At 40.1% G+C, this 22,823-nt stretch overlaps 1 protein-coding gene across 3 annotated transcripts in view; it reads left to right on the forward strand.

Moving 5' to 3' along the window:
• Positions 1-21,985, forward strand: part of HYKK (hydroxylysine kinase) — a 31,770-nt gene extending 9,785 nt beyond the window's left edge. For 2 of the 3 annotated variants that reach the window (XM_068991164.1, XM_068991165.1), the window contains 2 exons: positions 9,434-9,617; positions 17,955-21,203. In XM_068991164.1, the coding sequence (XP_068847265.1) occupies positions 9,434-9,617; positions 17,955-18,415 (645 nt within the window). In that variant the 3' untranslated portion in view covers positions 18,416-21,203. Of the gene's footprint in view, positions 1-9,433; positions 9,618-17,954; positions 21,204-21,905 lie in introns of those variants that run through there. The other variant, XM_068991166.1, reaches the window with a different exon arrangement.
• Positions 21,986-22,823: the final 838 nt, after the last annotated feature.

Here is a 22,823-nt window from a genome sequence, read left to right on the forward strand (position 1 = left end):
ATATATGAATCTTGGTTTTTTCTGTAATCCAGTCTGATAATCTGTGCTCTCTAGTTGGGATGTTTAGAGCATTTACATCTAATGTGATTTTTGTTTGGTTCGGTTTAAGCCTGTCATCTTGATATCTACTTTCTTTCTGTCACATCAGTTCTTTCTTCTCTAATTTGCTTTTTTTTTTTTCCTGCCTTCTTTTGGCTTGTGTATTTTTTATGATTTCATTTAACCTCCTTTGTTGGCTTATTAGCTGTAACTGTTGATTCTAGTGGTAGCTCTAGGGTTTATAGAGTGCATCTTTACCTGATCACGCTCTGCCTTCACGTTATGTCACTTCGTGTATGGTACACATACCTGACACAGTATACTTCTGCTTCTTCCCTCCTGTCCTTATTCTATTGTTGTCATGCTCAGTTACTCAGTCATGTCTGACCCTTTGTGGCCTCATGGACTATAGCCTACCAGGCTCCTCTGTCCATGGAATCTTCCGGGCAAGAATACTGGAGTGGGGTGCCATTTCCTATCCCAGGGGGATCTTCCTGACCCAGCGATCAAACCCACCTCCCTGTGTCTCTTGCATTGGCAGGTGGACTCTTTACCACTAGCACCACCCAGGAAGACCTATACCTATTGTTGTCAGACTTTTTACTTATACATTGTTATTTTTGTTTAAACTTTTGATTATCTTCTAAGAGATTTAATTAGGAAAAAATTATATATTTGCCTATGTGGTTCCCTTTTTCAGTGCTCTTCATACTTTTTGTCGATCCTTATTATTCCCATCTACCTAAAAGACTTCATTTAACATTTCCTATAGTGTGGGGCTGCTGATAATGAATTTTTTCAGCTTTTGTATGTCTTTGTTTCACATTCATTTTTGAAAGATATTTTCATTGGACATAAACTTTCAGGTTGACTGTCTTTTCCAATGTGCTTCAAACACATGCCACTACTTTCTTCTTTTGCATTATTTCTGACAAGAAATCCGCTGTCAGATTGTTCCTCTGAATTTAATATGTATGTCATCTGTGTGTGTGTTTGTCTTAAGATTGTCTCTATCTCTGTTTCTGAGCAATTTGATCGTGATGTTTCCTGTGCTTGGTGTTCACTGAGCTTCCTTGAGTTGTTTGGTTAAGTCACTTGGAAGCAGATTGGTGATTTTCTGTCTTAATACTTGTAGTTTGTGTCTTAATACATCTGAGCTGACTGTGGCTTAGATCATGAACTTCTTATTGCCAAATTCAGACTTAAATGGAAGAAATTAGGGAAAACCACTAGGCCATTCAGGTATGACCGAAGTCAAATCCCCCTTATGATTATACAGTGGAAGTGACAAATAGATTCAAGGGACTGGATCTGATAGATAGAGTGCCTGAACAACTATGGATGGAGGTTCGTGACATTGTACAAGAGGCTATGATTAACATCATCCCCAAGAAAAAGAAATGAAAAAAGGCAAAATGGTTGTCTGAGGAGGCCTTACAAATAGCTGAGAAAAGAAGAGACACTAAAGGCAAAGAAGAAAAGGGAAGAAATACCCATTTGAATGCAGAGTTCCAAAAAAATAGCAAGGAAAGATAAGAGAGCCTTCCTCAGTGATCAGTGCAAAGAAGTAGAGGAAAATAATAGAATGGGAAAGACTAGAGATCTCTTTAAGAAAATGCGATACCAAGGGAACATTTTATGCAAAGATGGGCACAATAGAGGACAGAAATGGTATGGACCTAACAGAAGCAGAAGATATTAAGAAGAGGTGGCAAGAATACACAAAAGAACTATACAAAAAAGATCTTCATGACCCAGATAATCACGATGGTGTGATCACTCACCTAGAGGCAGACATCCTGGAATGCGAAGTCAAGTGGGCCTTAGGAAACATCACTATGAACAAAGCTAGTGGAGGTGGTGGAATTTCAGTTGAGCTATTTCAAGTCCTAAAAAATGATGCTGTGAAAGTGCTGCACTCAATATGCCAGCAAATTTGGAAAACTCAGCAGTGGCCACAGGACTGGAAAATATCTGTTTCATTCCAATCCCAAAGAAAGGCAATGCCAAAGATTGCTCAAACTACCACACAGTTGCACTCATCTCAAAGTAATGCTAGCAAAGTAATGCTCAAAATTCTCCAAGCCAGGCTTCAACAATACATAGACTGTGAACTTCCAGATGTTCAAGCTGGATTTATAAAAGGCAGAGGAACCAGAGATCAAACTGCCAACATCTGCTGGATTATCAAAAAAGCAAGAGAGTTCCAGAAAAACATCTATTTCTGCTTTATTGACTATACCAAAGCCTTTGTGTGGATCACAACAAACTGTGGAAAATTCTTCAAGAGATGGGAATACCAGATCACCTGACCTGCCTCCTGAGAAATCTGTATGCAGGTCAAGAAGCAACAGTTAGAACTGGACAAGAAACAACAGACTGGTTCCAAGTCTTGAAAGGAGTACGTCAAGGCTGCATATTGTCACCCTGCTTATTTAACTTATATGCAGAGTACATCATGAGAAATGGCGGGCTGGATGAAGCACAAGCTGGAATCAAGATTGCTGGGAGAAATATCAATAACCTCAGATATGCAGATGACACCACCCTTAAGGCAGAAAGTAAAGAAGAACTAAAGAGCCTCCTGATGAAAGTGAAAGAGGAGAGTGAAAAAGTTGGCTTAAAGCTCAACATTCAGAAAACGAAGATCATGGCATCTGGTCCCATCACTTCATGGCAGATAGATGGGGAAACAATGGAAACAGTGGCAGACGTTATTTTGGGGGGCTTGAAAATCACTGCAGATGGTGATTGCAGCCATGAAATTAAAAGACGCTTACTCCTTGGAAGGAAAGTTATGACCAACCTAGACAGCACAGTAAAAAGCAGAGACATTACTTGGCAAACAAAAGTCCATCTAGTCAAAGCAAGGTTTTTCCAGTGGTCATGTATAGATGTGAAAGTTGGACTATAAAGAAAGCTGAGCACCGAAGAACTGATGCTTTTGAACTGTGGTGTTGGAGAAGACTCTTGAGAGTCCCTTGGACTGCAAGGAGATCCAACCAGTCCATCCTAAAGGAGATCAGTCCTGAATATTCATTGGAAGGACTGATGCTGAAGCTGAAACTCCAATATTTTGGCCACCTGACGTGAAGAACTGACTCATTGGAAAAGACCCTGATGCTGCAAAGAGTGAAGGCGGGATGAGCAGAGGACAACAGAGGATGAGATGGTTGGATGGCATCACTGACTCTATGGACATGAGATTGAGTAAGCTCCAGGAGCAGGTGATGGACAGGGAAACCTGGCGTGCTGCAGTCCATGGGGTCACAAGGAGTCGGACACGGCTGAGCCACTGAACTGACCTGAACTTCATACTTTATGGGTGGGACCAGGAATGGGTTTAGTGTAGGACGGTTATTCCCCACTATTAATGCAAGACCCTTCTGAGTCTCTACCTAATGTCCCATGAACTGTGAACCTGATTGGTGGGAACAGGCACTATTCCTGACCCTGTGTTGTCCAAGTACTATTCCCTATAATCTTTCAGATGGTTCTTTCCCCAGCTTTGAGTAGCTTTCCTCATCCTCTGTACTGATCATACATGTCTGCTAAGTTTCAAGGTGTTCATCTACAGATCTCTAGAGTTGTCTCTGTCTCTGTAGCAACCTGAGGCAACTTGCTCTGCCCCCTCAACTCAGTGTATATTTAGGAATTGTTTTCAGATATTACTTTTATTTAGAGAAACCTTTGAACTGATTGGAATGCTCAGGAAAGTCTCTCAACCACCCCCATAGTCAAATCTATAAAATGAGCTGTTGAAATGAGCATCTGTTCCATAAGAGTTCTTTATCATTGACCTCTCTTTCTACGCTCCCTGTGGACTGCATTGTTGTGCCTGTTGCAGTTGAGGTTTCAACTTTTACCTCTAAATTCTGAAATGACAATTACAGTTCTAAGAGGGAGATAGCACCACACCATTGCTGATGGTGAGTTCTGCTGTGTAGTTAACCACGTGCTGTTCTGCTGTGCAACTTAAGTTGTCTCACATAGTACAGGAGAGTTCTAGAGGAAACCAAGAGAAACATTCCTCACTAGGTGTTATAACGCATTTTATCATGCTTTATTCCCATTGTTCATGCCCTTACCTAACCTCACCCCAGGCCTTTGCAGGTGCTAAGTTCTTACTTTCTGTACAAACACTAGAACCATGGAGTCTGCCCAAGATATCATTTAGGTGAAGAATTTTAATCCCATAGAAATGGCAGAGACTGTGAATGTTCTGTTCTGCTGGGGAGGTGGCTGGGGCATTGAAGCTTCCAGCAGGTGGGCAGGCTTAGGGGGCCCAGAGTACAAGGAGCGCTGTGGGTGGTCATTGCCAAAATCAGGGCATTCACAAGTAAAGGCACCAACTGACCTGTACTGGAATTTGGTTGCAGCTTTGTTCACAGATGAGCTGGAGGTTAGTCTCAGGAGATTCATTTAAGTATAAGAGAGAAGAAAATACTGGGCAGGCTTATAAGTATAGTCACAGATTTATGGTAGAGGAAACAAGGTGTTTGAGAAATAGGAATTGGGATGAGAGGTAGAGTGAGGAAGGTGACAAGAGGTAGACGTAGACAGACTAATAAAGGGTAGTGATTAAACTACCAGAAATTCAGGTTGGTGTGTCATGGAGCCAAAACATGGAAAGACCAGAGAAGTCAAGCACATCAGCTGCAAAGTTCACATTCAACAAACATTTACTGAGGACCTATTATGTATGAAATCTTTATTTCATGTCTTTGTTTTTTTTAATAATTAAAAACATTTATTTAGTTTTGATTGTGCTGGCTCTTTGTTGCTGCACTGGCTTTTCTCTCAGCGAGCAGGGGTTACTCCTCTTCATTGCATTGTGCAGGCTTCTTGCAGTGGCTTCTTTTGTTGCAGAGCACAGGCTCCAGGGCACCAAACTTAAGTAGCTGCGCCACGTGGGCTCAGTAGTTGCAGTTCCCAGCTTCTAGAGCACAGGCACAATTGTTATGGCCAACGGGCTGAGTTGCTGCACAGCATGTGGGATCTTCCTGGATCACGGATCAACTTGAGCTTCCTGCATTGGTGGGTGGATTCTTGACCACTGAGCCATCAGGGAAGCCCCTCATGTCTTAGTTTATTAACAGATAAATATGAGGTTGATATTTTTTAATTTTACTGAAGTATAATTCATATTATACTTCATATATACTTTTCATATAAAAAGAAAAGCAAGAGAGTTCCAGAAAAACATCTATTTCTGCTTTATTGACTATGCCAAAGCCTTTGACTGTGTGGATCACAGTAAACTGTGGAAAATTCTGAGAGAGATGGGAATACCAGACCACCTGACCTGCCTCTTGATAAACCTATATGCAGTTCAGGAAGCAACAGTTAGAACCGAACATGGAACAACAGACTGGTTCCAAATAGGAAAAGGAGTACGTCAAGGATGTATATTGTTACCCTGCTTATTTAACTTCTATGCAGAGTACATCATGAGAAACACTGGGCTGGGAGAAACACTGGGCTGGAAGAAGCACAAGCTGGAATCAAGATTGCCGGGAGAAATATCAACAACCTCAGATATGCAGATGACACCACCCTTATGGCACAAAGTAAAGAAGAACTAAAGAGCCTCTTGATAAAAGTGAAAGAGAAGAGTGAAAAAGTTGGCTTAAACCTCAACCTTCAGAAAACGAAGATCATGGCATCTGGTCCCATCACTTCATGGCAAATAGATGGGGAAACAGTGGAAACAGTGGCTGACTATTTTTCTGGGCTCCAAAATCACTGCAGATGGTGATTGTAGCCATGAAATTAAAAGACGCTTACTCCTTGGAAGGAAAGTTATGACCAACCTAGACAGTATATTAAAAAGCAGAGACATTACTTTGCCAACAAAGGTCCGTCTAGTCAAGGCTATGGTTTTTCCAGTAGTCATGTATGGATGTGAGAGTTGGACTATAAAGAAAGCTGAGCACCGAAGAACTGATGCTTTTGAACTGTGGTGTTGGAGAAGACTCTTGAGAGTCCCTTGGACTGCAAGGAGATCCAACCAGTCCATCCTAAAGGAGATCAGTCCTGGATGTTCATTGGAAGGACTGATGTTGAAGCTAAAACTCCAATACTTTGGCCACCTGATGCGAAGAGCTGACTCATCTGAGAAGACCCTGATGCTGTGAACGATTGAGGGCAGGAGGAGAAGGGGACAACAGAGGATGAGATGGTTGGATGGCATCACCGACTCGATGGACATAGGTTTGGGTGAACTCCAGGAGTTGGTGATGGAGAGGGAGGCCTGGCGTACTGCGGTTCATGGGGTTGCAAAGAGTCGGACATGACTGAGTGACTGAACTGAACTGAAGTATAGTTGATTCATCATGTTATAGTTAACTATAACTGAAGTATAGTTGATTTCTGCTGTACAGCAAAGTGATTGAGTTATTTATACACACACACACACACACACACACACGTTCTTTTCCATATTCTTTTTCACTATGGTTTCTTAACAGGATATTGAATATAATTTCCTATACTATATAGTAGGACTTTATTGTTTATCCATCCTGTATAACAGTTGGGATCTGCTAACCCAAGATTCCCAATCCATCCCTCTCCTGTCTCCCTTTCCCCTTAGCAACCACAAGTCTGTTATCTATGTCTGTGAGTCTGTTTCTGTTTCATAGAGAAGTTCCCTTGTGTCATATTTTAGATTCCACATATAAGTGATAGATAGGCTATTTGTCTTTCTCTTTCTGACTTACTTCATTTAGTATGATAATATCTAGGTCCATTTATGTTGCTGCAAATGGCATTATTTCATTCTTTCTATGGCTGAGTAGTATTCCACTGTATATATATACACCACATCTTTATCCATCCCTCTGTTGATGGACATTTAGGTTGCTTCTATATCTTGGCTATTGTAAATAGTGCCGCTATGAACACGGGTGCATGTATCTTTTCTAATTATAGTTTTGTCTGGGTATATGTCCAGGAGGGGGCTTGCTGGATCATATGCCAACTCTTTAGTTTTGGGAGGAACCTCCATATTGTTTTCCATAATGGTTGTAGCAATTTACATTCCCTGTGAGGTTGGTATTGATACTCTGATCTTACTGTTAAGGAAACTAAGATCTGAGATATTAAGTGATAAAGCCAGTTGAAACCCAGATCTGTCTGATTCCAAGTACAACTCCCAAGTGTTCTTCCTACTACTCCATATCTAAGCAGGATGTACAAGGTAACAGTGCTAGCATTTTAGAAGCTGACTCAGTCTTCCCTGAGTGGACTGTTGCTGGAAACCCAACAAGAGTGTTTAAATTTGGTTTCTTTAAAAATAAAAGTAGTATTTCCCTGGTGGTCCAATGGTTAAGAATCTGCCTCCCAATGTAGTGGACGTGGATTCAATTCCTGCTCTGGGAAGATTCCACATGCTGTGGGGCAACAAAGCCCGTGCACCACAACTACAGAGCCTGTGAGCTGCAACTACGGAGCCTGAGCACCTAGAGCCTGCGCTCCACAAGAGAAGCCAGTGCAATGAGAAGCCCGAGCATCTCAGCTGGAAAGCAGCCCCTGCTGACTGCAACTAGAGAAAGTCCATACACAGAAGCAGAGACCCACTGCAGCCAAATAAATAAGTTAAAAAATTTTAATAGAAAACAAAACAGAAAATAAAAATAAAAGTAACTTATGCACATGGTAAAAATATCAAGCAGTAATGAAAAGTGTAAGACAAAACTCTTTTCTCTCTTCCATCATCTCCATTATTGTTTCCTTTCCAAACCTACTTTCCAGAAGTCACAACTCCCAACAGTGTTTTCAGTGCTACTCTGCAGAATGTTTTTGTGGTCCACAGTGACATTTAATGCATCAGATGGTCAGGAGATTCAAAACCATGTCATGTGAGAAAGAACTGAAGGAACTAGAAAGATTTACTCTGCAGAAGAGACTGAGAGGCAGAGGTGCTGTCTTCAGATGTCTGGAGGACAGTCATGCAGGAGAGTCCTGTTCCCCGTAGCCCCAGAGGTCACAGTCGGAACCCACAGTATGGATACTATAAGAGGCAGATTTTAGCTCAGCAAAAGGAAGAACACAGAGCCATTTCAATAAGGGTAAAAATGTACCTCCTGCAGGAAGAATTCAAACAAAGGCTACATGACCACTTAGCAAAGACATCTTAATGGTAACAGGAACATAAGGGGGAGGTTATCAGACTCCAGGTCATGAGAATGGGTGTTAAAGTCAATTTAGAGGAACATTTTAAAATAAATGGAATAAAGTAAAAAAAAAAAATCTCAGAATACATCACATTAAAGGTTGTAAGTATTGTTATAGAAACTTTTTTTCCTTAGGTATATGTTGCCTGTATGCAAGGTTGTAACGTAAAGCATATTTCATACTGCAGGCCATGGTCAAAAAATTTTGAGAGATACTCCTCTGGGTGGCCATCAAGGTACTTTCAGACACTTACTGTGTGAAAGAGATCTTGACTGGAGTCAGAAGACTTAGGTCCTCTCACAGCCCCATAGTGGCAACTAGTCATCTTTCTCTGAGCTCTTCCCCATTTGTTCATTAACAGTCAAAGTCATTTAGAACTTTAGATAGAATGCCTAAAGGCCTTTCCAGTTCTAGAATTTTCTATGTTAATTCAGCAGATATTGCTTGAGCAGTGCATTCTATATGCCAGGCACTTTCTAAGTGTGGGGATACAGTAGTGAACAAAACAGACCGAAAATAAGCTCCTGCTCCTTGTGGAGCTTACATTCTAACAAGAACAGACAGTAAGGTAAATGAGTGAATCATGGTGAATGTTAGCAATTTGTGCTAAGTGCTTAAGGAAGAAAAGATAAGCAGAGAAGAGGGATATGAAATATTGGAGGGGATAGATGGAGTGGTCAGTGAGTCCTCCCCTAGAAGGTGACTTTTGAGTAAAGACTTGGTGACCACTAGCCATATGGCTTCCTAGGATCCCCAGGTGGAGGAAACAGCAAATACAAAAGGGGTGGGAAAGTGCCTGGAGTGTTCCTTGAAAAGCAGGGAGGCCAGTGTCAGTGTGATTGGAAGAGAGTGGAAAAACATTGTCAAAGATGAAGTCAGACAGGGAACCGGGGGCCCAGGGCAGAGCTCTTTACAGCTGCTTCCATTCCTTTGGTAGTCTGCAGATGGTAATCCTACCTTCTCCCACTTATGAGGATGGGCAGTGAGGAGAGGGGAATGTGCTCTCAAAACTATGAGATCCTGGGCAAATATGGCATTTGACCACTTTGTGAATTAAGGTAAATGAAGCAAGTCAGTGACCATCAGAGAACGCCAGCCCTTTCCCCAAGGCCCACCTGGCCCACCCTTCAGAGGGTGCAGTCTTCTAGCCCACAGCAGACCTCTCAGCAGTGCCTGTGCTATCAAGAGTCTAAGAGTTTCTTTGCTTTTGATTTAGAAATTCTATCACCCAAAGCTAAGTAGTCTTCATCGGGAGAACTTCATCTGGAATCTCAAAAGTGTTCCTCTTCTGGAGAAATACCTCTTTGCCTTGGGCCAGAATCGGAATCGAGAGATTGTTGAACAGGTCATTCAGCTGTTCAAGGATGAAGTGATGACCAGTCTAAGTCATTTTCAAGAATGTGAGTACCCCCCCATCAGAAGTCAAATAAGGTTTTTGAAAATTGTCTTTAAAGGCTGCCAAGAAAACTCAGTCCTCTGACCAGAGCAGGAGGTGCTGTGGCCTTTGCTGGGCAGCAGCCACCCGGGAGCTGGGGAGGGAGTCAGGCCAGCTTTGGCATGAGGTAGCCAAGCCCAGGGCAGAGGAGGTCAGGCTCTTGGAGATGCCAATGGGCCACCCCAGGCAGGCAGGGCTGTCCTGTGGGACTCACAAGTGGCTCATTCTCTCTGAGATGGCTGGGCACGGGGCATCAAGTAAGTGTATTTCTTAATTTTTAAATTGTCAAATTTCAAACCAGCAGAAAAGTATGGAGGTACAACTTAGCTTTAACAATCTTAATACTTTATCATATTTGGTCCTGTTGCTTTTAAAGAATAATACTTTCATCTCCCTTAAAATTGAATTTGAAGCCCCTTTAAATTTACATGATTCTGCCTCTCCCCTCCCTACTAAGTTTGCATACATCTTTTAATATTACTCAGTTGTGTCCAACTCTTTGTGACCCCATGGACTATACAGTCCATGGAATTCTCCAGGCCAGAATACTGGAGTGGGGTAGCCTTTCCCTTTTCCAGGGGATCTTCCGAACCCAGAGGTCAGGTCTCCCACATTACAGGTGGATTCTTTACCAGCTGAGCCACAAGGGAAGCCCTTTAATATTACTACATATGTATTTATAAATTACCTATATAGTATTTTACATACTTTCAGACTTTAGATAAATGGCATCACACTGTATATTATCATCCTGCAAACTGATTTTTTATTCAACTCTGTTTTTCAGATTGATCCATTTAATAGATGTAGTTCTAGTTCATTTAGTGATTAGTTTTAACTGCTGAATAATATTCCATTGTGTGTGTGTATACTATAATTTATTTCAATGTAATTTTTGAGTCTATTCTCTTGTTAATGGAATTTTAAGTTTATATATATATATATATATATATATATATATATATAAGAAAAAAAAATTGAGAGCTATGCCTCTGGGTGGCCATCAAGTCACTTTCAGACACTTACTGTGTGAAAGAGGTCTCTACTGGAGTCAGAAGACCTGGGTTCTCTCTCAGCCCCGTAGTAGCAACTTGTCATCTTTCTCTAAACTCTTCCCCATTTGTTCATTGATGGTCAAGTCATTTAGAACTTTAGATAGAGTGGTCAATGCCTAAAGGCCTTTCCAATTCTAGAATTTTCTATGTTAAGAGCATTCATCTATTCAGCAGATATTGCTTGACCAGTGCATTCTATATGCTAGGCACTATTCTTAATGTAGAGACACAGTAGTGAACACACACACACACACACACACACACACACACACACACACACATATATACGATGCTGCAATGAGCATGCCGAGGCGTATCTCCTAAAGTACCTGGGCAACAATTTCTTTGGGGTGTAATGAGCCTTCTGACCCAACATGAAGCACTGGTCAAAGGGCAAGGAACTGAGGGGGCGTTTCTTGCAAAGCCGAGGATAGGCAGTGCATATCCTTTTCGTCCTATGCTTTCTGTATTACTTGGCTCAGGCTGCCGTTAAAAAACCCCAAAGACTAAGGATTATTGCTGTAGCCTCGTAACTGGTCTCCCTGCTCCTGTCTGTCTCCCTACAGTATGTAGTCTGTAGGGAGACTATATTCTGTAGGGAACTGTCTTCCTGGGTTTTTTTGGTTTTTTTTTGTTTTTTTTTGCTTAAAATTACTTCTCTAGGATTATCCATGTTGTTGCATGTGGCCATTGACTTTAATTTTTATTACTGTAGAGTATGCAATTCATAAATGTACCACACATTAGCTATTCCTCTCTTCAAAGATATTCAAGTGGTTCTGTTCTTGAATATTCTAGTCTGTTAAGAACAGTGCTCTATGAATCTTCTTGTGTCTCTTGGTATATGTGTTTATGAGTTCTTTGGGTATATGACTTCATGAGCTCGGGGATAGAATTGCTAGGTCCATAGTTCATGTCCATATTCAACTTCAGAGATATGCCGAACAGTTTTATGACTTTGTACTACTACTAGAAGAGTATAAAATTTTTATTCCTCTACAATCTTGGTACCATCAGACTTCAATTTTTGCCAATATGATGTGTGTGTAATGTTTTCTTATAGTGGTTTTAATGTGTATTTCCCAATTTACTAGCCATTTGGATAGATTCTTTTGTGAAGTGCCTTTTCAAATCTTTTGCCAGCAAAGTGATATCTCTGCTTTTTAACACGCTGTCTAGGTTGTTCATAGCTTTTCTTCCAAGAAGCAAGCATCTTTTAATTTCATGGCTGCAGTCACCATCTGCAGTGATTCTGGAGCCCAGAAAAATTAAAAAAAATGTTTTTTTCCTTCATAATATGACTATAATACATCTGGAATTTATTTGTATATACAGTGTGATTTTTCTTACAGCTGATAAATTTTCTCACAGATGTGTTAAAAAGCCATGTTTCCACTTTATTTTCCAGTACCACATCTACTGTAAATCAAATATGATTTTGGACTGTATTTTGCTCTATTGGTCTATTTGTCTATCTCTGCACCCATAGCAACTGTGTATCAGCTAGGCTAGGTCATGCTGTAGTAACAAATAACCCCCAAATTCTTGTGGACTTATAAATAACAAAGGTTTAGTTCCCACACAAGCTGCAGGTCTGTCATGGATTGACTGGAGCGATGTGTATTCTTATTTGGGGATTTATACTGATAAAACTTTCACCACCTGGGATATTGGTATGGAGAAAGAGATGTAGTAAATTGTATGCTGAATCTTAAAGCATCTGCCCTGAAGTGATGTCACTTCTGTTACATGTAGTGGCCAAAAAAACCACACTGCTGCTAACATCTTTTGGAAAAGCAGGGAGCTGACAACCCAGAGTGTTCCTGGAAGGAAGATACCTGGAATATTTGAGCATCCCTAAAGATTACTTCAGTTCAGTTCAGTTCACTTCAGTTCAGTCACTCAGTATGTCTGACTCTGCGACCCCATGAATCGCAGCACGCCAGGCCTCCCTGTCCATCACCAACTCCTGGAGTTCACTCAGACTCATGTTCATCGAGTCAGTGATGCCATCCAGCCATCTCATCCTCTGTCGTCCCCTTCTCCTCCTGCCCCCAATCCCTCCCATCATCAGAGTCTTTTCCAATGAGTCAACTCTTCGCATGAGGTGGCCAAAGTACTGGAGTTTCAGCTTCTGCATCATTCCTTCCAAAGAAATCCCAGGGCTGATCTCCTTCAGAATGGACTGGTTGGATCTCCTTGCAGTCCAAGGGACTCTCAAGAGTCTTCTCCAACACCACAGTTCAAAAGCATCAATTCTTCAGCACTCAGCCTTCTTCACAGTCCAACTCTCACATCCATACATGACCACTGGAAAAACCATAGCCTTGACTAGACGGACCTTTGCTGGCAAAGTAATGTCTCTGCTTTTGAATATGCTATCTAGGTTGGTCATAACTTTTCTTCCAAGGAGCAAGCGTTTTTTTAATTTCATGGCTGCAATCGCATCTGCAGTGATTTTGGAGCCCCCCCCAAAAAATAAAGTCTGACACTGTTTCCACTGTTTCCCCAACTATTTGCTATGAAGTGATGGGACTGGATGCCATGATCTTCGTTTTCTGAGTGTTGTGCTTTAAGCCAACTTTTTCACTCTCTTCTTTCACTTTCATCAAGAGGCTTTTGAGTTCCTCTTCAATTTCTGCCATAAGGGTGGTGTCATCTGCATATCTGAGGTTATTGATATTTCTCCCGGCAATCTTGATTCCAGCTTGTGTTTCTTCCAGTCCAGCGTTTCTCATGATGTACTCTGCATATAAGTTAAATAAGCAGGGTGACAATATACAGCCTTGATGTACTCCTTTTCCTATTTGGAACCAGTCTGTTGTTCCATGTCCAGTTCTAACTGTTGCTTCCTGACCTACATATAAGTTTCTCACGAGGCAGGTCAGGTGGTCTGGTATTCCCATCTCTCTCAGAATTTTCCAGAGTTTATTGTGATCCACACAGTCAAAGGCTTTGGCATAGTGAATAAAGCAGAAATAGACGTTTTTCTGGAACTCTCTTGCTTTTTCCATGATCCATCGGATGTTGGCAATTTGATCTCTGGTTTCTCTGCCTTTTCTAAAACCAGCTTGAACATCAGGAAGTTCACAGTTCACTTATTGCTGAAGCCTGGCTTGGAGAATATTGAGCATTACTTTACTAGCATGTGATTACTATACTATCTTAATTTCTTTAACTTTTAAAGTCTTCATATCTGATAGAACATGTCCTCTCATTTTCTTGTTCCTCTTTAAGAGGGTCTTGACTTTTTTTGTTCTTTCTACGTTTCCATATCAATTTTGGAATCAGCTTGTCATGTTTAAAGAAAAATTTTGTTGAGATTTTGGCTAGATGTGGACTGAATACATTATATTTTGAGAAAATGTGTATAAGATTGAGTAATCTAATCCATGAACACTGGTCCATCTCTCCATTTATATAGACCAATAAAAGGTCTATATGATGATATGTTTAGTTATCTTTTTACTGTTGATTTCTACTGTTGCATTATGGTCAGAGAATATACTTTGTATCAGTGCTGTCCAGTAGAATTTTCTTCAATGATGGAAATGTTTTGTATCTGTGTATATAATATAATAGCTCCTGTGTGGCTATTGAGCACTTGAAATGTGGCTAGTGCAACTAAGGAACTGAACTTTCGGTTTATTTAATCTTAATGAATTTAAATGGCAACTTATGACCAGTGGCTATCATATGGGGCAGAACAGCTCTATATGATTTCAGCACTTTGAAATTTCTTAACATTTACTTCATAATGAAGCATTTGGTAATTTTTAAAAAATGTTCCCTGTATGCTAAACAGAATTTATTCAGTAGGTGTTGGGTACAAAGTGTTCAGTAGGTGTTGTGTACAAATATGTCCAGTAGGTCAAATCTATTAATCTTGTTTAAATTTTCTATACTGTTGGAGAAGGAAATGGCAACCCACTCCAGTATTCTTGCCTGGAAAATTTCATGGACAGAGGAGCCTGGCAGGCTACACGGGGTCACAAGTATCAGACACTACTTAGCGACGAAACCAAACCACCACTGTTGGCTCACCTTTTTGTCCACTTGCTCTAACAATGATCAAGAAAAATGTGTTTAAAATCTCCCACTCTAACTGTGAATTGCCTATTTTTATTTGTATTTCTGTCAAATTTTGCTTTATATATTTCAAGGCAGTGTGCACATAAAATTAGATTTATTATCTTACTAGAAAACTGAATCTTTTATCAATATAAAGTATCCTTCTTTATCTTGCTTTTTGCCTTAATATCTACTCCATCTGACATTATACAGCTATCCCATCTAATTTTTTGTTCTCTTGATTTTTTTCTGTCTTTTCCATTTTTACCTTTCTTTCTCCCTTCTTTTGAGTGAATTGTTTTTGTGCTAATTATTTTGTCTTTTTTTCTCTGTCTCCAGAAAATTATGTACTTTGAATGATAACCTTATAAAGTCTAACATGCTACTTCGACTTATCAAAGTCTGATACAGGGACCTTAAAATAATTTAATTCCATTTATCTCCTTCCTGCTGTTTTAGTAAACTTTAATTCTATATTTTTTTTTACCACAAAAAACATTATTATTTTTGTTATAGAGTCAAGTTTATTTAGATTTACTTATATTATTCACTTTTTATCTTCCAGCACCCCCAACCTTCTCTCTGGAGTCATTTTCTTCCTGCCCAAAATACATGTTTCCAAATTTCCTTTAATGCAGTTCTTTAATGGTGAACTTTCTCTGCTTTTGTCTGAAAATGTGTTTATTTTGTCTTCATTCTTGAAGGATATTTTCACAGCCTATAGAATTTTAGATCTCATGGGTTTAGAATTTTAGAATTCTGCTGTCTTTTAGCTTCCATTGCTGCTGAGAAGCCAGCTGTCAGTCTGTTGTTTCTTTGAAGATAATTTGTCTTTTTCTCCTTTGGGTTGCTTTTCAGATTTTTTTTTTTTAACTTTACTCGGGTTTTCCAAACCTATGTGTGAACATTGTCTTTCATCATTTATAGAAAATTCTTGCCTCTGCACCTAATCCCCTTCTTCTCCTTTTGAGACTCCAATTAAGCTCATATTATGCCTTCCCATTGAATCCTCTGTGTATATTACCTTCTCTTTTTTTCTCCCCATGCTGCATTTTGGAAAATGTTCTATCCTATTCTGTAGTTTATTGAATCTTCTTAGCTATGTCTAATCTCTTAAACCCACCCATTGCATTCTTAATTTATTCATTGTATTTTTCAGTTTTAGAAGTTCTTCTTGATTACTTTTCTATAGTAACTGCCTTGGGCCATACTCTATATCAGCACACAGGGAAATCGGTTACCAAGAGCAAGAACAAGAAACTGACCATAGACATTGAACCAAAGACTTCAGTAACTGGGCATAGGATATATTCACACAGCATCCAGGTTTAGCATTTGGTTTCAAGGCTATATTTGCGTCCTTCTCCCTCCTTGGAACAGAAGTCATCTAAGCAGTGGGTTAGTAGCAGATTTGGTCCTGTTTTTATGAGTTAGGAGGCCCTCTTCACTGCCTCCAGCTTCATGTGGTGAGCGTGTTTCCCAACGCACAGGTAGCACTTTAAGTTCCTTCTCGCAAAGGGGGAAAGCATATTGCTGATCTGGAACACAGTAGGCAAGCCTGTGGCTTTATTCTTTCTCCCTGCTCACTTGTGCTTGGCATTTCTATTCAGTTTGTATGAATCTATCTTGGTTTTGAGGCTGGTTGTGTATCTTTTGTTTTCTCTTTTTATTTTTATCATTGCTATGTACATTGGGGTTATCAAAGTATGAATTCACTCTCCTATCTTGGTCAGAACTCTTTCTTTTCTTTTGTTAATTCTCAAATTCAACTACTTCTGTTATTTTATTCCAAGCACTAAATAGCTGGATCACTTTTTTAATAGGCCACTGGACACGTGAAAAGAAGCAACGAAATGAGAGAGGTTTCCACATATACAGATTGCATTCATGAAGTAATATATTTCATTTATTCTAAAATACCAATCCACTGTATAAGATATCAAATTGCTTTATGAACCTCTAAGGAAGAAAAAATATTGTCAGTGAAACTATGACATGGTATCAATCATAGGGTAAATCCCCATATCAGAAACATGTAGTTTACAGTAATATTCATTGCTTCTATCAGGCCACCCACTGTGCTACATCACTTAAGCATGATTTACACAACCGTAAGTCATATAGAAGAAATCAGAATTATATTTAAAAGCTAATAGTATGGACTTTATATCATGCACTTATTATAAAGTACGTGACTCACCGCTTCAGTATACACAGACATCCCCATCTCCTCCTAATCCTGAGTGGTTTAAATCAGTGCTTCTCAAACTCTCCATGGTAAAAGACAAGTTTGCGTTTTTCTTCCAACTCCCTGAAGCCTGATACATTTGGCCCTACTGTGCAAGATTAATTCATGGCTCACACCACACATGATTTACCACAAGCATTTGACAACACCAAAACTGGGCTATACTGTTAATGAGATAAGGCCCCTGTCATACTCTTGATGAAAAGTCAAACAGTCTCAATGTCTGTTTTTATTCTCATGCACACTAATAACAGTTTGTGAGCCAGCACTAGCCACAGGCCCCCCACTTTGAGTGGTACTGACTTAAAATAACATCTATTCCAGTAATCAGAAGACTAGAGAAATTCAGAATTACTTTGTCATCAGAAATTTCTTTTCTAGGTTAAAATAAAGGCACATCTGGTCCATTCTAGCACTATAATAACATGAATGTATATATGTATATATCTATGTATATTAGACAAGTAAAGGGTAAAGAACTTAAAGATGAATTGATGAAACGTTTCCATTTTCATTGGCTCAGAGCCAAAAATCAGGTGTTTGCAATGACTCCAGTCTCTCTCTTCTGTCCTTGTACTGATGAAAAGCAAAAGCAACCACCAAAATTAACTGCTTTTATCCTTTTCAGAGGAAATTGTTTTATTTCTCAAGAAAAAGAGGGTTTAGCTCTTTATCTCTGATTGCTCATCAAATTATTTGAATGCTCATACCTGAGAAAGTGGAGAAGGAAATGGCAAACCACTCCAATATTCTTGCCAGGGAAATCCCATGGACAGAGGAGCCTGGCAGGCTACAGGCCATGCAGTCGCAGAGTTGGACATGACTTAACAACTAAACCACCATCACCATCTGAAAAGAAGGAATGGAAAGAGAATGAACTAGGGTATTAAACAACTGTTTTTACTTGGCTTGATTTTTCTCCTTTCAGGTATCAATCACGGAGATCTTAACGACCACAACATCTTAATAGAGTCCAGAGAGTCAGCCTTTGGAGATGCTGTATATCAGGTGTCTGGGATTTTGGATTTTGATGACATGAGCTATGGTTACTATGTGTTTGAAGCAGCGATCACCATCATGTACATGATGATTGAAAGCAAGACTCCTATACAAGTAGGAGGCCATGTCCTTGCTGGGTTTGAAAGTGTGGTCCCCCTGACTCCTGTGGAGAGGGGTGCTTTGTTTCTACTTGTATGCAGCCGGTTTTGTCAGTCACTTGTCCTAGCTGCATATTCTTGCCAGCTATACCCAGAGAACGAAGAATATCTCATGATTACTGCAAAAACTGGGTGGAAGCACTTACAGCAAATGTTTGACATGGGCCAGAAAGCTGTAGAAGAAATCTGGTTTGAAACTGCCAAGTCCTACGAATCTGGGATCTCCATGTGACTAGATAAAAATTCACATTAACTTGGATAATGAAGAACCAATAGGACCTAATCTAATTCCATAAAGGGTTTTCCTGCACCGTTAAAGATGAATTGATGAAACATTTCAATCCACATGTAACCACTAAGGTCTTCTAGTAATTTCATGACCATTTTTTAACCTAAGAAAGTACTGCATGAGCAAGCATGTCTTTCTAAGGGTTTCATTTGCCTTGTGTATCAAACATGCAGTGATATTTTGAATCAAATAGTCTCTCAAGATCAATGATTTTTTTTTAACTTTAAAAGGACATGTCTATATGTATAGACATGTTCACATATTTTAGATAAGTGAGTGCAACATACAGACCTAGTTAACGTATCACCAGTTCTATGAAGCCTTCTCCCATCTCTTCATTGTTCATAATCTCTTTGTACCCTGCCTTTTATATGGCACATCACTTGGTATCATGGGTGATAGCCATGTAGTCATCTAGTCTAAGAGCTATTTGAGGGCAGAAACCATGTAAATTTTTTTTTCTTTCATCCATTCTTACACTGGTATAGTACCTTTCCAATGGTCTTTAAAAATATTTTCAAAATTAATGTATCCTAAAAGAAAGGCTGGAGAAAATAAGGCACACACTAAGATGCCTCAGGAGAAAACAGATGCAGTACTCATAAGAGAAAGCTTTAACTTGTTTGAGAGGGCAGTTGAAACTGAAACTCCAGAGGCAGATGCCCGAACTCACTGGAACTGCAAGTAAGCAAATAAGACACCCAGACAAGCCACTAACTTGTGAGATATCTAAACAGTTTTCACACTGATACTGAAAAAGACCCTAGGCAGATATTTTTAAATCCTCTACCATTTATGTTTCTTTTCATATGAATATATAATATTGGAGAACATAGCTTATGTATCCTTGACTTTATTCACACCACTGTATTTCCCTCACTGATTTCTGGTCCTGTCTCCCTTAGTATGATAAACAGTAAATAGTCATTTACTTAGTCTTGTCAGTGTAGCTCTCCATTCTCTGTGGACGACTGTAGAATCCTGGCCATTCAAACACCTTTTTAGTAGTTATCTCTTTTGATATATATGAGAATATATATATATCCATCTAACGACCTACCTATAGAGCTATCTGTTCTCTCCAAACTAGGTCTCCGAATTTTCTTGTATCACCCATTTGTATCATTCTTATGTTCACCTTTAACTTCTCTGTGCCTCAGTTTCCTTGTCTGTGAAGGTGAAGTAGCACCTGTCTTACAGTTCCTGTAACACTTACCTCAAGGAGCTAGTTGTGAGGATTTCTTAGAGATTAATGCAAAGTTCTGAGCACAGGGCTTGGCACATATAAAAGACTTAATAAATGTCTGCTAAATGAATGAACCAGGTTACCCAAACTGGAGTACTTTTCCTTTTGCTTCTCAGATTCAGTCAGTGATCTGATTCTTAGGAATCAGAATTTTAGATCAGCAAATGATGATCAAATCCATATCCTTCCTGCTGTACTGTTTAGCGATATATAATGAAAACCAATATTTATTGAGTATTAAGTATTTAAAAGAAAACTCTTTCTACTCTCACGATAATTCTGACACTAAACATGTAGGGTTTTCCCCTCACATTAAACAATTTGACACTAACTATTTGGAGCTAGAGCAGACCCCCCAGGTTAAGGGCCCAGTCCCTCAAAACTGCCTCCACTGCAGATGCTAGCCTCAAGTCCCAGGTTGTGCTTTTGACCAACTGGCTGTAAGTTGGGAGTTCTCATGAGCCCCTCCTCGGGTTCTATAATTTGCTAAGACAGCTCACAGAACTCAGGGAAATGCTTACTTATGTTTATTAATTTATTATAAAGGGTATGATAATAAAAGATGAACAGAGGAAGAAGCGTATAAGGTGAGGTCCAGAAGGGGCCTAAGCACCGAAGCTCTGTCTGTCTCGAGTTGCAGAGCACCATGCTCCTGGCATGTGGATCTGCTCACCAACCCAGAAGCCCCTGAACCTCTTTGGTTAGGGCTTTTATAGTGACTTCATTATGTAGGTATGGTTGATCAGATCATTGACCACTGGTGGTTAAATCAATCTCCCCCCCTCCCCCTCCCCAGAAGGCAGGAGTGAGGCTGAAAGTTCCAGTCCTCTAGTCACTTGGTTCGTTCCGTTCATAACCAGCCCCCATCCTTCTTGACTCACCTCGTTATCATAAATTCAGATGTAGCTGAAAGCAGCTACATTTTTATGAATAAAAAAGACACTCCTCTCTCCCCTACCACTCAGAAAATTACAAGAGTTTTAAAGGCTTTCAAACAGGGGACAAAGACCAAACATATTTTATGTTATATCACAGTACTTTACATACATTATCTCACTTAATCTCCACTATAAACCCATGAGAGAAGTACTCTTATGATTAATTCCCATTTTCAGATGAGGAAATAGATGCTTAAAAAGTTGAAGGAGTTTGCTCCAAGAGAACCAGGTACCCATACCACTTCCTCTCTCTCCCTGCCTCTCCTCCCTGGGGCTCACCTAACACACACCCTGTGTTAGGACAATCAAATGAGATGGTTCACAGAAAAATACTTACACCTCTCAAATTTAAGGGGTTGTGATTTTTATCTGGCTTGACCATTCAGGAAACTGGGGACTAGAAAAATGAACTAAAACTTGTATTTCAGTCCCAGACCACTATTCATTTTCTTACACTGTGAAACTCTTAGGTTTCTGAGTTCAAGATTTCCTACTTGTTTGGTCCTCCTGTTAACATGGGTTCTCTTTCCCTGAATTATGAATACAAATAATGCTGACCACCCTTTCAATAAAATACGTGCTGCCTTGCATTGCAATTTTACTATTTGGTGTTTGCTGCAGCTTATCTCCAGTCAATCAGTTCAATGTGGCTTATAAACTCTTTGGTGGCATAAACGCAATAATATTTATTTCATTATCTTCAGAACCAAGTTCCCTGCCCAGCCCCTAGCACACCCTTAATAAAGGTCTGTCTGATGAACTGTTAGAATGGACGCACATCTACAGGTGCCAGTCTTTGGTTCTTTCCACCAATGAGGAGAAAATCCAGTTCTAGGTTTGGGAATTAATACCATTTGTCCAGCAAAGACTCTACTCTTGCAAATATCTTTTCCTGTCCAGGCTTTTAGCCCCTCTCGACTGCAACAGAGCTTTAGTTTCTGGTCTTGTTATCCAACCTACATCCTTCATATTAAGGTTTCCTGGTTGGCTCAGACAGCAAAGAATCTGCCTGCAATGCAAGAGACCTGGGTTCGATTCTTGGGTCGGGAAGATCCCCTGGAGAAGGGAATGTCTGCCCACTCCAGTCTTCTTGCCTGGAGAATTCCGTGGACAGAAGAGCCTAGAGGGCTACATCCTTCATATTAGGGCAAATAAAAACTCTAGTTACATATATTGCTGTGTGGCAATTTAACCAAAAACTTAGTGGCTTAAAAGCTCAATAATTTTTTTTATCTTATTGTATCTTCAGGTCATGAATTCAGACAGGCACCAGAACAGCTTGTCTCTGCTCCACGATGTCTGAGGCCTTCACTGGGAAAACCTGAATGCTAGGGGAGGTTTCATGGCTAAGGGAGATTCAGTGACAGGACTAAAATCATCTGGAGGAATCCTCACTCACAAATCCAGCGTGCGGGACACGCTGGAGCCTCATCTGGGCTGTTGGTGGAACATCTCTCCGTTTCGTCTCTGCTCCCTTACAGCATGGTGCTGGGGTTCCAAGAAACACCTGCCCAAGAGAACAAGACAGGAATATATTTTTTATGACCTGCCTTTGAAAGTCATATGATATTACTTCCATTGAAGTCACAAACCCACCCAGATTCAGGGCAAGGGGACACACAGCCTCTCAGTGGGAAGCATCCATGCCACATTGTAGGAGGAACATGTGGGACAGGAGATCATGAGGCTTCATCATCCTAAAACATCAATTTAATCCTCTTTCCCACTACCTACAGAGAAAAAATTCTGTCACTGAAAATGTTCTAAATTTGGCCTAAAATACCTTTCCTCTTTTCCTGTGTTTATTGACTTCTTCACTCTGGCCAGACAGAACTACTCTGTCAGCCACTTGTTAAACTCATTTTTACTTCTGCTCTTTTATCTCAATGGCTCCCTCTTCTTTTGACCTAATAAATTCTACTTCTCACTTAAAACTCTTAATGCTTAATTCTGCAGGACGAACTATGGTGGCAGGGATCCTCAGAGATCCCAAAGGTTACACTGCCACCTAAGGATGCTTTCAGAATACCATCTGTCTGGATGTGGCTCTTGCCATCTTGCCTTGGCTCTCCTTCCTACGTGCCTGGGAAGCAGAAATGAATGGAGAGACCTCAAACCACAGCTCATTCCCAAGATACCTCCTTTTCAAAGCCCAGAACTCTGCATA

This window comes from Capricornis sumatraensis, chromosome 19 (genome assembly GCF_032405125.1).
Source record: "Capricornis sumatraensis isolate serow.1 chromosome 19, serow.2, whole genome shotgun sequence".
Classification (NCBI taxonomy): Eukaryota; Metazoa; Chordata; class Mammalia; order Artiodactyla; family Bovidae; genus Capricornis; species Capricornis sumatraensis.